This window comes from Rhineura floridana, chromosome 3 (genome assembly GCF_030035675.1).
Source record: "Rhineura floridana isolate rRhiFlo1 chromosome 3, rRhiFlo1.hap2, whole genome shotgun sequence".
NCBI classification, from domain to species: domain Eukaryota; kingdom Metazoa; phylum Chordata; class Lepidosauria; order Squamata; family Rhineuridae; genus Rhineura; species Rhineura floridana.
In genome coordinates this window covers 17504456-17518726 of record NC_084482.1, presented here as the reverse complement: position 1 = coordinate 17518726, position 14271 = coordinate 17504456, and the positions used below count along the sequence as shown (strand labels likewise).

The 14271-nt window shown below is 46.9% G+C and overlaps 1 protein-coding gene across 3 annotated transcripts in view; it reads left to right on the top strand.

The window, feature by feature from the left end:
• Positions 1-14271, top strand: part of ARHGAP9 (Rho GTPase activating protein 9) — a 58456-nt gene that overhangs the window by 23058 nt on the left and 21127 nt on the right. For all 3 annotated transcript variants that reach the window (XM_061614646.1, XM_061614645.1, XM_061614647.1), the window contains 8 exons: positions 2570-2737; positions 3762-3875; positions 5154-5215; positions 6287-6368; positions 10008-10103; positions 10951-11049; positions 12584-12710; positions 12875-12985. In XM_061614646.1, coding sequence (XP_061470630.1) covers positions 2570-2737; positions 3762-3875; positions 5154-5215; positions 6287-6368; positions 10008-10103; positions 10951-11049; positions 12584-12710; positions 12875-12985 — 859 coding nt within the window. The remainder of the gene's footprint in view (positions 1-2569; positions 2738-3761; positions 3876-5153; positions 5216-6286; positions 6369-10007; positions 10104-10950; positions 11050-12583; positions 12711-12874; positions 12986-14271) is intronic.

The window sequence follows — 14271 nt, the reverse complement described above, 5'->3', positions numbered from 1 at the left end:
TCCACCCTCCCCACTCCCTGGGGCTGCCCCCCCTTTTAGTACTTCCACAGACTTCCCCTGAACCTACCAACACCACTCTCTTCTGCATGGATGGTGTAATTTTGCCTACATAAGGATCCACATCTGGAAGATGGGTGCACTGTTGGTATATAGCAGAAATGGGGAACCTGTGGCGCTCTAGTGTTGCTGAGCCACGACTTCCTTCATACCTCATTATTGGCTATGCAGGCTGACGGGAACTGGACTCTAACAATATGTGAAGAGCGCCAGGTTCCCCATCACTGGTATCTTGCACAGTATGGTAGACCAGCTTTTTCATTGCCCAGTGAGGCAGAACACTTTCACTTTTTTATCCCTAATGTGGCAGTGTATGGGTGCACGCGACGGGTTGGGGAATAGGGTGGGTGTAGTATGTAACGTGGGAAATGGCCATTTTATTAATTTATTTGTATACTGCTATTTCATTAAAACCATCAAAGCGGTTTGCAACACGTTAAAAACAACCAGCATAGAATAAAAAACATTAAAAAGGCAATAAAAACAAAGGCCAACTGTTGCGAGAGTTCCTGGCAATGTGGAGGTTTCAGCTGAAGCCATTCAGTGAATCCCTATCTCCCCACTTGCTCTTGGGAGCAGACGCTTCCTTAAAGATGCACATTGTCACTTTTGCTTGGCTTCCTTGTTTGACACAGAGCAGCTGCCAGCAGTGGTGCACACAGCAATGTGCACTGGCTGATGTACACCTCTGAGCAGGCCCAGCACCTTCACTATGCGACGTTGGCATGTCCCTCCTTCTTGGGTGCCGGCAGCTGCTGGTTGACAATAGTTGGGAGCTGGAAGCTGGACCTTAGGCCTGATCCAGAAGGGTCTGCCTTCCTCCCCCCTCGGCAGCTGCAGTGACACTGACAGCCAAGTATTACAATGTGCAGAGGACACTGCTGGCAACTGAGCTCTGTTCTTGAAGGCATCAAAGGTGACCTGAGGGTGGCCTTTTTAAGACAGCAAGAGCAAGAACAGTGGCAGAGCCAGGGTGGTGTAGCGGCTGGAGTGTTGGATGGGATCCAGGGAGATCTGGATTCAAATCCCTGCTCAGCCACAAAACTCACTAAAAATACTTCTAGGTGGGAACGCTTACCTGTTCATCACTTTCCTGGGGTTTTTTTGCTTGCTGCATGCAGAATTGCAGCACACCTTCCATGCTGGAGCAGGGATTGTGGTCCTTGGGCTAGTCACTCAGCATCTCTCAGCCTAACGTATATCAACCACAGGCTTGTTATTGTGAGAATAAAAGGAATGGCAGGGGGTGGGGGTGGCAGAAGAGGAAGCTACGTACACCATCTGATGTGTGCATGCATGTGTACATGTAGGCACGTGGCTGTGCCTGTGTGTAACTGCAGGCGTGCACACAGGCAGTAATATGTGAGGTGTTTCCAGAGTATGCAAGGTAGCTCATGGGCTTTCTTGGGTTCTTGCGACTTCATTTATTACATTTATATCCTGCCTTTCTTCCAGTGAGCTCAAGGCAGCATGCATGGTTCTCCCCCTTCCTGCCTTATATCCTCACCACAACCCTGCGAAGTAGGCTAGCTGGAGAAATAGGTGGCTTCCAGATGACCTGTTTCTGGAGCCTTCATCCTCATTCGTTTGCACAGTTTGCAGGGAGGTTTGACAGCATCAGCTATTTATTAAACATTCATTCTGATACATTTGACAGGAGGTTGGACGACGCTGTGTCGACCAATCCGACGCCAAAGGCGTCGACTTTCCGTTGCATTTGCCCATCGCTTTCCTTTTTGCAAAAATTCTGCCAAATCAACTTGCCTTGTGCAACCTGAACTTGCTACTATGTGACTGAATCTGAAAAGAGTGACAGTCTGGAAGTGCCCATAGCAGCATGGCTAAGATCATTCAAAGAAATATATGGCCAAGCGGAGATGTGAACCTGGGTCTCCCAAGTCTTGGTCCAATACTCTTAACTGCTATACCACACTGGCTCTCCGAATCCATTATTGGGATGGTTGCTGAGCTCCTGGAGAACTTTACAGACAGGTGCCTGCTGCCACCTCCCTGCCCCTAAATCCCATTGCTCCCTGGCACCCTCCCTTCTGCCAAGCTGATTGTTTTGGGATGCCGGCCAGGTGCCGGGAAATCCTGCAATAATTACTTCTAATGAACTGAATCCTGGCCAAGGAGTGAGCCTGCCGGTGCCAGCTAATCTCAGAGCCTGTTCTCCCCCTTCTCCACACCCTGTTGCCACGTGCGTCCATCCATCCCCCCCCAAAACAGGAGAATCTGGGCCTGAAGGTCTTGTTATTACCATCAGCAGTGGAGGGTCAGGGCAAGGGGGCGGGATAGGAAAGCTGTGGGTCGGGAGAGCTGAGGGCTATTGCTTGTGGGAGAGTGGAAGGTTGAAAGAAATAGCCCTGTGTGGATTAAGACTCTGGGATGGTTGAGCTGGGGTTGGGAGGGGGAGGGGGAAGGGCAGCTTCTTTTACTGTTTTCTAGAGACAAGCTTCCCTTCTCAGCCCCCCCTTTTATCACCTCCCTTCTGTGTTTCTGTTTTTTTAAGAGCTCAGTACATCCGGAGAGACACGGCCCCTCAGTCCCAGGAGACTCTGCTCCAGGTGCAATGCTGGACAAAGACGAAGATGGAGCAAGGGGTGAGGGTCTCAGGGCCAGACCCAGGGAGCTGAACTACACCAAGTCCATGGTGCTGCCAGAGACGCGGGTGCCCAAGGTAAGGCACAGGTCCAGGGAAATCCCCAGGGGTGGGGGCTTTGGGGGGATCTGGGTGCCCAGGAGGGGAGGAAGGAGATGCATTTGGTGGTGGACGTTGTTGCAGAGAGGATGGGCGGCACTGTGTGTGTGTGTGTCTGGACCAGGAGGAGAGGGGAAGGGACAGGATGACGGTGGACCAGGGATGGCCCAAGACATTTGGCTGCCAGCAAATGGTACCACACGTGTGCCAAGTCAAGGTATAATGGTACCCAAGGTCAGCCATGTTATTTTGGCACCTGAGTCGGACCCTCTCCCTCTTCCTGGCAGTGAAAAATACAAGAAAACATCGTGTGATCTCCCAGCGAGGGATTCAGTTTCAGTTTCTCTCTGTTTCTCTTTTTTCTAATCTTAAATCCAGTTTTCCACATTTCTGCAGCAATTTGTGTGTGTTTTCAAAAAATCCTCATGAAAATTCTTCAACATTAGTGCAAATTTCTCCTAATAAATATATTTTTGTATGCAGTTTTGACTAATGTACACATTTTTGCAAGGTATTTATAAGGCATTTTTGTATGTTATTTCCACCAATATATTAATTTTCCGCACACCTTCTTCCCCTTATACATCTTTGTAAACGTTGGTTGGGGGGCTGCACTGCAAAATTTGGATAAGTTCGAATTTTGAGGATGGCTGTGTTTCCGTTCTCATATTGTTTTGGAAAGTATGAATTTGATAAATTCGGCTTTAAATACAAACTGAATCGAATTCTCCCTCATGCCTAATCCCAACTACATCATACTTAGAGTAGACCAATTGAAATCAATAGATTTAACTCCATTGAATGGAGTAGGTCTGTCTTAGACTGACTAACAATAGATATCACCCATAATAAATTAAATAACTAGCCATTTGCTGCCCTTTCATTATACCCCACTAGGCCTCGGACAGTCATCTCAATCTGCCTAATGATAGGGCCGGCTCTAGATTAGACACACAAAAGTGGTTGGGGAATCCTCTTCCTTTGTCTCTGTCTCTCCTTACAGGGAAGTCATCGGCGGAATCTTTCCCAACATAGCTGTGAGGCCTGGCTAGGAGAATACCCTGCATCATCAGCCCCTGCCAACGGTTCTCCCTCAGACAACCCTGACCTGCTGCATGTAAGTTACAGCCTGTTGCTGAGAGCCAGGTAGTGTGGTGTGATGGGTTAGAGTGTCTGACTAGGATCAGGGAAATCCCCTACTCAGTCCTGAAGCTCACTGGCTGACCATGGGCCAGTCAGCCTAACCTACCTCACAGGGTTGTTGTGAGGATGAATGGGAGGGGACCACCTACCTTGAGCTCCCTGGAGGAAATGCTGGATATAAATATAGTTGATTTAAACAAATACTCTCCATCCCATGATGGGGCCCTCCCTGTCACCACTCCCTGAAAGGAGCTGGTGCAGGGAGCTCTTGTTCCCTGCATAGCGCCCAAAGTTTGGGATGGCCCATGCCAAGCGGGCAACTTTTTTAGTTTTGAGGAGGGAATTTGCCACTCCTCCTTTTCCTCATCTGATCTGGCTAAAGTCAAAAGTACTGCCCAATCAGAGGAGGGCTACCAAAAAGACAACAACGAAACAGGACAATGAAGAAGGAGAGCACAGCGTGCTACCGATTATGGGGCTTGGAGGGTGAATAAAGCAAAGGGGCTATAAGGACCAGAATCCTTTGCGAAGAAAAGTGTTGCAGAGTGGGTGTCAGCTGGGGAGAGATCCCTAAGCCAGAGGTAGCCAACGTGATGGCCTCTGAATGTTGCCGGACTCCAGTTCTCACCAGCCCCAATGGCCAAAGATGAATGGAAGGTGTAATCCAACAACGCCTGAAGGGCACCACGTTGGCTGCCTTTGCCCCTGGTGTGTGAGTGCCTGGGACAGGAAGAGGAGTTTGTAGTTCTTCTTTCAAAGATGTTCATCTCAAGACCTGTTCCTAGTAGCTGCCACTTCCACCTGCCCCTCCGGGTATACACTTCCTCTGTTTCTTCCCCATCTCTGCTGAGAACCGATATACCAGCCAGCTCCCCAGGCCCCTAGCTGCTTGTCTTCCTGCGCCCCCTCTTTTCAGTGGGCGAGTCCCATTTGCTTTCCGCAAAACATTCCAAAGGGGTTTAACAGTTAGAAAAACAACAACCCATCGGCAACAAAAGCATATATACGAACAATTTTAAATCCAGCACAGGTACAGAATGGGATAAAAATGGCCTCTTAAAAGGGCTTGTTGAAAAAGGAAGGCACTGAAAAGGCAGCCGAGACGGCGCCGGTTCTGATATGTAATGGGAGAGATAAAGATTAAGGTCTGCAGAGAGCAGAGGCTGTGGGGAGTGTCCTGCAGACCAGAAAAGAAGTGTGTGGGGGGGAAATGCTCAAGGTGCTTGCTGTTGGTGATCCTTCTTTGCTGCAGATGGTGGAGAAAACGGGACGGCTGAACAAAACTAAGATTGCAGAAGGAGGCCGAAAACTCAGGTGCGCACAGTGTGGTGGGGAGGTATTTGAAGGGGGGTGCTTGGCTCCCCCATCCCTTCTGGTGGAATCGAGGAAGCCCTTGGTTCTCTAGCCCTTGTGCTAACCTGGCTGTCTCCTCAGTTCCGGCTGGATAGCACTTCACAGCTGAAGGGATTTTGACAAGCAATGTCCTGGCCATGAATGGACAAGGGGGCTGGGAGGGGCCGTCAGTGGATAACAGCCTTTTCTCAGTGACTGTCACAGATCAGGAAGGGGCCTGGCAACACTAGAAGGAAATAATGCAGAACGGAGCCTGGGTTCTTTCCATAAGGGAGAGAAACTTGACGGGGCAGGGGAAGCGAGCTGGGGGGGCAAGGATGGGATGTGGCGTTTGGAGTTTCTGAAGAAGACTGGCATGTGAGACAGTGGATATACTCTCATGGTGATGATTGCATGTGTTGTGTATGTGATTAGTTCACGATGTGTCTCAGCTGCAGCTCAATGTCTCCAGAAAGTGGGTTGTGCAATAAGAGTACACTTCTTAAGGCAGGGGTGGGGACCCTGTGGCCTTCCAGATGTTGCTGGAGTGCAGCTCCCATCACCCCGACGATTGGCTATGCTGGCTGGGGCTGACGGGGTCTAGGTTCTTCAGCCCTGATCTAGGGGGAATTATTTCTCCTTCCCTCAGGCTCAGACTTGGCTGTTTTCATTGCCACCAGCCTATAATTTCAAAGCCAGGAAGGGAAGAACAGTCTGAATGAATAAAGTGGGTTCTGGGGATGACTCCATCAGACCAAGACAAAATGATGTCTCTTGCACGCAGTCTGACAATGCAGAAAATCCACTTATTGAACATGTGCCATTCCAGCAGAGATTGCTCACCAGTGGCACTGCTGGTGCTTCTGTCAACGTAATTTCGAGGTGGGGTAATTTACGTAACTACAGTGCTTATTCCAAGCAAAAAATGCTACCCATGTAGCATGCCTGAATGTGGGAGCATTTATTTTGAAATGACTGTATGTGCATGGAATATATGTGGTGGCAGCTTTATCCTCAGAGATTCTCACCCTGCTTCTCTCATTACCCCACCAGAAAGTGCTGGGCATCCTCGTGGCTGGTGTTGGCTGGGAACAGCCTCATGTTCTATAAGGACCCCAAGGTGGCAGCTGCTTGGGTGAGTGGAGCCCATAGAGGTTGATGTGGAAAATGAATGAGGAAGGAAGCACAGATTGCGCATGACACCAGAAACCGCCTGTGTCCATTTCTCAGCTTGTCACAGTGTACACTGAAGTTATGGAGAACCACCTAACTCAGTGGTTCCCAAGCTTTCTTCCCCATGGACCACTTGAAAATTGCTTAGGGTCTTGTCGGATGATTTTAAAGATTTTTCTGCTTGTCATAGCAATTGCAATGCACTCTGCTAAATGCTGTATGATTTTTAATTGTATTTTTATTGCTTTTTTGTTTCTTAGATATTGTATTTTATTTTATTAGTTTGAGTTCCATAGAATTCAAATTATAATACAATAAAATACACTAGAAGAAATAAAAGAAGCAATAAAACATAATTAAAAATAAATGCAAAGAGTTATATTTATTATTTATTTATTTATTAGGTTTATATACCGCCCGACTAGCGATAGCTCTCTGGGCGGTGAACATAAAAATAGCATAACAATACAATAAATAACAGAATAATACTAGTAATACAGTCAAAAATCAAATACAATAACAATTTTTAAAGTAAATCAATTTAGCTTAAAATGCTTCAGAGAATAGGAAGGTTTTGACCTGGCGCCGAAAAGAAAGCAAAGTCGGCGCCAGGCGTACTTCCTCAGGGAGACTGTTCCATAGTTCGGGGGCCACCACTGAGAAGGCCCTAGATCTTGTCACCACCCTCTGGGCCTCCCTATGAGTTGGAACCCAGAGGAGGGCCTTCGTAGCAGAACGTAGTGTACGGGCCGGTTCATATCGGAAGAGGCGTTCCGCCAGGTATCGTGGTCCCACACCGTATAAGGCTTTATAGGTCAATACCAACACTTTGAATCTGGCCCGGAAACATATTGGCAACCAGTGCAAGCGGGCCAGAACAGGTTAACAGTTAATGCAATGCTGTCTCCTGCCTTCAACCACCAATCCGCAGACATATCATGGACCACCCGAATGAAGCTTGTGGACCACAGTCTGGGAACCCCTGACATAAGAACATAAGAAGAGCCTGCTGGATCAGGCCAGTGGCCCATCTAGTCCAGCATCCTGTTCTCACAGTGGCCAACCAGGTGCCTGGGGGAAGCCCGCAAGCAGGACCCGAGTGCAAGAACACTCTCCCCTCCTGAGGCTTCCGGCAACTGGTTTTCAGAAGCATGCTGCCTCTGACTAGGGTGGCACAGCACAGCCATCACGGCTAGTAGCCATTGATAGCCCTGTCCTCCATGAATTGGTCTAATCTTCTTTTAAAGCCATCCAAGCTGGTGGCCATTACTGCATCTTGTGGGAGCAAATTCCATAGTTTAACTATGCGCTAAGTAAAGAAGTACTTCCTTTTGTCTGTCCTGAATCTTCCAACATTCAGCTTCTTTGAATGTCCACGAGTTCTAGTATTATGAGAGAGGGAGAAGAACTTTTCTCTATCCACTTTCTCAATGCCATGCATAATTTTATACACTTCTATCATGTCTCCTCTGACCCGCCTTTTCTCTAAACTAAAAAGCCCCAAATGCTGCAACCTTTCCTCGTAAGGGAGTCGCTCCATCCCCTTGATCATTCTGGTTGCCCTCTTCTGAACCTTTTCCAACTCTATAATATCCTTTTTGAGATGAGGCGACCAGAACTGTACACAGTATTCCAAATGCGGCCGCACCATAGATTTATACAACGGCATTATGATATCGGCTTTTTTATTTTCAATACCTTTCCTAATTATCCCTAGCATGGAATTTGCCTTTTTCACAGCTGCTGCACACTGGGTCGACATTTTCATCGTGCTGTCCACTACAACCCCGAGGTCTCTCTCCTGGTCGGTCATTGCCAGTTCAGACCCCATGAGCGTATATGTGAAATTCAGATTTTTTGCTCCAATATGCATAATTTTACACTTGTTTATATTGAATTGCATTTGCCATTTTTCCTCCCATTCACTCAGTTTGGAGAGGTCTTTTTGGAGCTCTTCACAATCCCTTTTTGTTTTAACAACCCTGAACAATTTAGTGTCGTCAGCAAACTTGGCCACTTCACTGCTCACTCCTAATTCTAGGTCATTAATGAACAAGTTGAAAAGTACAGGTCCCAATACCGATCCTTGAGGGACTCCACTTTCTACAGCCCTCCATTGGGAGAACTGTCCGTTTATTCCTACTCTCTGCTTTCTGCTTCTTAACCAATTCCTTATCCACAAGAGGACCTCTCCTCTTATTCCATGACTGCTAAGCTTCCTCAGAAGTCTTTGGTGAGGTACCTTGTCAAACGCTTTTTGAAAGTCTAAGTACACTATGTCCACTGGATCACCTCTATCTATATGCTTGTTGACACTCTCAAAGAATTCTAGTAGGTTACTGAGACAGGACTTTCCCTTGCAGAAGCCATGCTGGCTCTGCTTCAGCAAGGCTTGTTCTTCTATGTGCTTAGTTAATCTAGCTTTAATCATACTTTCTACCAGTTTTCCAGGGACAGAAGTTAAGCTAACTGGCCTGTAATTTCCGGGATCCCCTCTGGATCCCTTTTTGAAGATTGGTGTTACATTTGCCACTTTCCAGTCCTTAGGCACGGAGGAGGACCCGAGGGACAAGTTACATATTTTAGTTAGCAGATCAGCAATTTCACATTTGAGTTCTTTGAGAACTCTCGGGTGGATGCCATCCGGGCCCGGTGATTTGTCAGTTTTTATATTGTCCATTAAGCCTAGAACTTCCTCTCTCGTTACCACTATTTGTCTCAGTTCCTCAGAATCCCTTCCTGCAAATGTTAGTTCAGGTTCAGGGATCTGCCCTATATCTTCCACTGTGAAGACAGATGCAAAGAATTCATTTAGCTTCTCTGCAATCTCCTTAACGTTCTTTAGTACGCCTTTGACTCCCTTATCATCCAAGGGTCCAATCGCCTCCCTAGATGGTCTCCTGCTTTGAATGTATTTATAGAATTTTTTGTTGTTGGTTTTTATGTTCTTAGCAATGTGCTCCTCAAATTCTTTTTTAGCATCCCTTATTGTCTTCTTGCATTTCTTTTGCCAGAGTTTGTGTTCTTTTTTATTTTCTTCATTCGGACAAGACTTCCATTTTCTGAAGGAAGACTTTTTGCCTCTAAGAGCTTCCTTGACTTTGCTCGTTAACCATGCTGGCATCTTCTTGGCCCTGGCGGTACCTTTTCTGATCTGCGGTATGCACTCCAGTTGAGCTTCTAATATAGTGTTTTTAAACAACTTCCAAGCATTTTCGAGTGATGTGACCCTCTGGACTTTGTTTTTCAGCTTTCTTTTTACCAATCCCCTCATTTTTGTGAAGTTTCCTCTTTTGAAGTCAAATGTGACCGTGTTGGATTTTCTTGGCAATTGGCCATTTACATGTATGTTTAATTTAATAGCACTGTGGTCACTGCTCCCAATCGGTTCGACAACACTGACATCTCGCACCAGGTCCCGGTCCCCACTGAGGATTAAGTTCAGGGTTGCCGTCCCTCTGGTCGGTTCCATGACCAACTGGTCTAGGGAATAGTCATTTAGAATATCTAGAAACTTTGCTTCTTTGTCATGACTGGAACACATGTGCAGCCAGTCTATGTCCGGGTAGTTGACCTAACTCCTTCTCCTTTCTTCCTGCAGACTCCAGCCGGTAGCCGGCCTGAAAGCAGCGTGGATTTGCGTGGTGCCCGCATTGACTGGGCCAGGGACTTGTCCAGCAAACGGAATGTCATCCATGTAAGCATGTGAATGATTAGGGAATGGATCTAGCCCACCTTGACCTGGGGGATACATGGGGTCAGATGTCATTGAAACGGTTTCACTTCTACTGTGGGTTTGTTTGCTGTTCTTAGACAACAACACAGACTTGAACCTTAGTGGTCCTGTGTTGGGCTTAGGATGGGGAGAGACCTAAAGTAGGGGTTACTGGCAGTGAAGAAAGGAGGGGGAAATTTCCAGACTGGTGGATTGGATCTCCTGAAAGTGGATGCTGAGAATCTCTCCTCCACCCCACCCCAGCCCTCAAGACCCTGCTCAAAGGTAGCCACAGGCATGAGGTGCCACATTCTCAAGAGCTAGTCAGTTCTTCACGAATGACTGAATTCTCCCTTCAGGATTAGAGGCAGTGGGAGAGTACTCTTGCTACTTGTGGACTTCCCAAATGGCATCTGGTTGGCCAATGTAAGAAAGAGGATTTCATAAATCATGAAGGATCAGGCTATCAGTAGCTACTAGCCATGATGGCTGTGTTCCAGTGCAGGAGGCAATATGCCTTTGAATGCCAGTTGCTGGAAATTTAAAGTGGGGAAAGTGCTGTTGTACTCAAATTCTAGTTGTGGGCTTTCCATAAGGATCTGGATGGCCACTGTGAGAACAGGATGCTAGACTAGACAGGGCCTGATCCAGCAGGGCTTTTCTTATGTTAGGGTGCTGGACAAGGTGGTCCTCTGATGTGATCTAGCAGGGCTCTCCTTGTGTCCTGCAGTTTTCCCTTGAAATTAATGTCTTCTAGAAAAACACAGGGTTACATGGCACCTTTGCCTAATCCAACCTGGCCTCATCTCTTTTCTTTTGTCCTTCTTAGTTCCGCACTGTGACTGGCAATGAGTATCTCCTGCAATCAGACAGTGAGGCTGTCAGCCAAGATTGGTACCAGGCTATCAAAGGGGTCATCCGTAGGCTGGTGAGTGAGGCATTCCCAAAGGCTTAAGCTGCCCCCAATTCCTCCTCCTCCTCAAAACTAGGCATGCCTGAGGTTTTGTTCAGTCCACTCTTTTTAGCAAACCAACCTTGTTTGCACTTCCTTCCTGGACTAAAACATGGATCGGAATGCAGTTATTTGGATTTATTTTTCTTGCACTTCTCTGAATTTTGCAATATAGTTCTCAGCTCACAAAATGTACTGAAATGTGTATTCTATGTTCAAATGTGTACAAAAATGCACATGGTGGGTAAAATGCATATAAAAATACATATTTTGTGGAAAAAACACATTAAAATGTGAATTTTTGTGTGATTTTTTAAAAGAAAATGCAGGTTGGTGTGGAAATAGGACTTATGAATAGACACATGTGAAACTGACATAGACCAGGATTACACTGATACATCCCTGCTTGAAACATTGGAGGTGACCAACAGGAGTTGCTCAGATGGCAGGTTCTACAGCACAGGTGGCTAACCTGTGGCTCTTCAGATGTTGCAGTACTACAGTTCCCATAGTCCTTAACCATTGGCCAAGCTGGTTGGGGCTGATGGTAGTTGGAGTCCAACGTCTAGAGGGTCACATGTACTCTTGCAGGCTTCCCATGGGCATCTGGATGGCCACTGTGAGAACAGGATGCTGGACTAGATGGGCCACTGGCCTGATCCACCAGGCTGTTCTTGATGTTCTTATGTACTCTTGCTCTACAAGACTTTAAAAATGTTCCAAGAGAATGCATAGGTTGGTCTCACAAGGTGCAGAGCCAAGCTAAGCTCTTAAGTAGCGGTGCTGGCCTGTTGACTGTTCATGTCCCACCCCTTATCTTCTTATCCAAGCACCTGGCTTGGAGCCATGCTCTTCAACATAGCTGAGTGGCCTCAGCCAGGAAACTACAAAAGAATGAGGTGAGTGGTTATTGAGATGGTTCATCTGCAGGTTTTCATTATTTGCTGGAGGGGTCTGAACTCCCAGTCTCAAGGGTGGCATCAGATGGCAAGTCGTGTTCCTCAAAAGGAGGGTGATTATCTTGGGCAGACCTGGGGAATGAGGAAGGCCAGCAGGAGCAATTGATATATCTTCTCTCCTTTAGAGAGATGACCCAAGGTATCTGAGAACTGATACATGACAGAAGGTGAAAACCAGGGAAGGCCAATGGCATCTCAGACCCTCTTAATGGGCCAAAGCTCTTTCTGCTTTCCAGACCCAGGACATAAAGGGGTTAGTTGCAAAGCTAAAATGTGATTGAGCAAGGCTGGAATTAAAGGAGAGGGTCAAAGCTCACTCTCTATATTGCTGAACATTCTGAAATAGCAACAGAAAGGTTGTGTGGGTCAAGGTTGCATCACCGTGGCAAGTCACTGGCCAGTCCAACCTATGGCTCTGTCCCAAAGAAACATCACATTTTGCAAGTGGAACAAATTATGGAAAAATTAAGCATGTTTGCCTACGTTGTTCCATCTCTACCCATCCACTCCTCTCCTCACTGGCTTAAATCTGCTTCCTTTCCACACTGCAGGATCAAGAGAATCCTCTGGATGAGCCACTTCTGTATCCACTCTGCCGGTCAAACAGTGCTGAACTTGTAGACCTCAGTGCTGATGAGGAGGAGGAGCTGGGCACCCTGAAGAGTGAGGCGCAGGCAGGTATGCATATGGGCAGAGCAGATCTGGGACTGGGAGTGGGGAATGTTAGAGAGTTGCTCAAAAGCAAAGCCGCTTTGCCTCGGTAGGAGAGGGGGAACTGAACTTCACATACTGCAGCAGCTACCTTAACTGCTTCTTCCTCTTCTCCCTGCCCCTCATTCTAGCACCCTCCAGTCCCAACAGAGCCTACAAGAAACGGGTCAAGAGCAAGCTGAGACGGTTCATTGCCAAACGGCCGCCACTGCAGAGTTTACAGGAAAAAGGACTGATCCGAGGTGATTTTCCTAATCCCTGTAATACTATCATAGGTGGGCAGATGATGGGTTTTTAGAGGTATTGCAGAGTTGACATCATGGCACACTTGTTCATAATTTTCAAATGGGACCTTGGAAAAGTCAAAACAAGTCCGCAGAATTGTAACCAGCAGTGCTGCAACAGTGTACATTGTGGTGCGGTTGTTGTGAACATGTACTGTAGCCAATGTGGTGCCCCCCAGATGTTGCTGGAATATTACTCCCATCATCCTTGATCATTGGGGCCATGCTGACTGCGGTTGATGGGAGCTGAAGTTCACAATCTCTGGAGGACACTGTATCAGCTCCCCTTGATATAATGGGTTGTTCCCATAACAAATAATATATTCTTCTCTCCAGTCCTCAGAGGTATTTGAGAACCAGTTTTAAAGTATGTGTATCTGTATCTGTATCTGTGTAGCAGTGTGTGAGGGTATGAGCACATATTCATCCATGTAGGTGGGCCTCCTCTAGTGTGTACACCTTAACGTGGTGAGGGGGTTTGAGAGTGTCGAAGAAGCTGAGAGCAATGCCATCAGGGGTCTAGACCAAGAGGCTAGACTCCTAGCAGGGTCACCCAAGGCAGAATGGTCAAAGCTGAGACACCAGACTAAAATGCATCCAAACACAGAGGAAGGCAATGGTAAACCACCTCTGAATATCTTTTACCATGAAAACCCTATGAACATGCAACATGCAACATGAGATAGTGCTGGAAGATGAGACCTCCAGGTCAGATGGCAGTGAGCTACTGCAGAAGAACAATGGACAAGTACGAGTAGTGCTGTGACTAATGACACCACTGGTTCAAAGCTGAATGGAAGCCCAGAGGCTGATACGCACAGATGCGAAAGGAGAGTCTGGAGTTGTATGATGTACACAATAGGAACATGGAATGTGAGAAGCATGAACCAGGGAAAGTTAGACATTGTCAAGCAAGAAATGGAACGCATCAACATTACAATACTTGGCGTGAGCGAATTACAATGGACGGGAATGGGACATTTTCAATCAGGCAACTACAAAACATTTTGTGCAGGAAATGAGAAATTAAGAAGAAATGGGGTTGCTTTATTAGTGATGTAGCAAACATGATGTAGCAAAAGCAAGAGCTATAACGCAAGGTCTGAAAGAGTGATATTAATGAGATTTAACGGGAAACCTATTAGCATAACCATCATACAAGTCTATGCTCCAATGGCAAACACAGCAGAAGGGGAATTGGAGAGATTTTATGCAGAAGCACAGGAAGAAATTGATCACACACC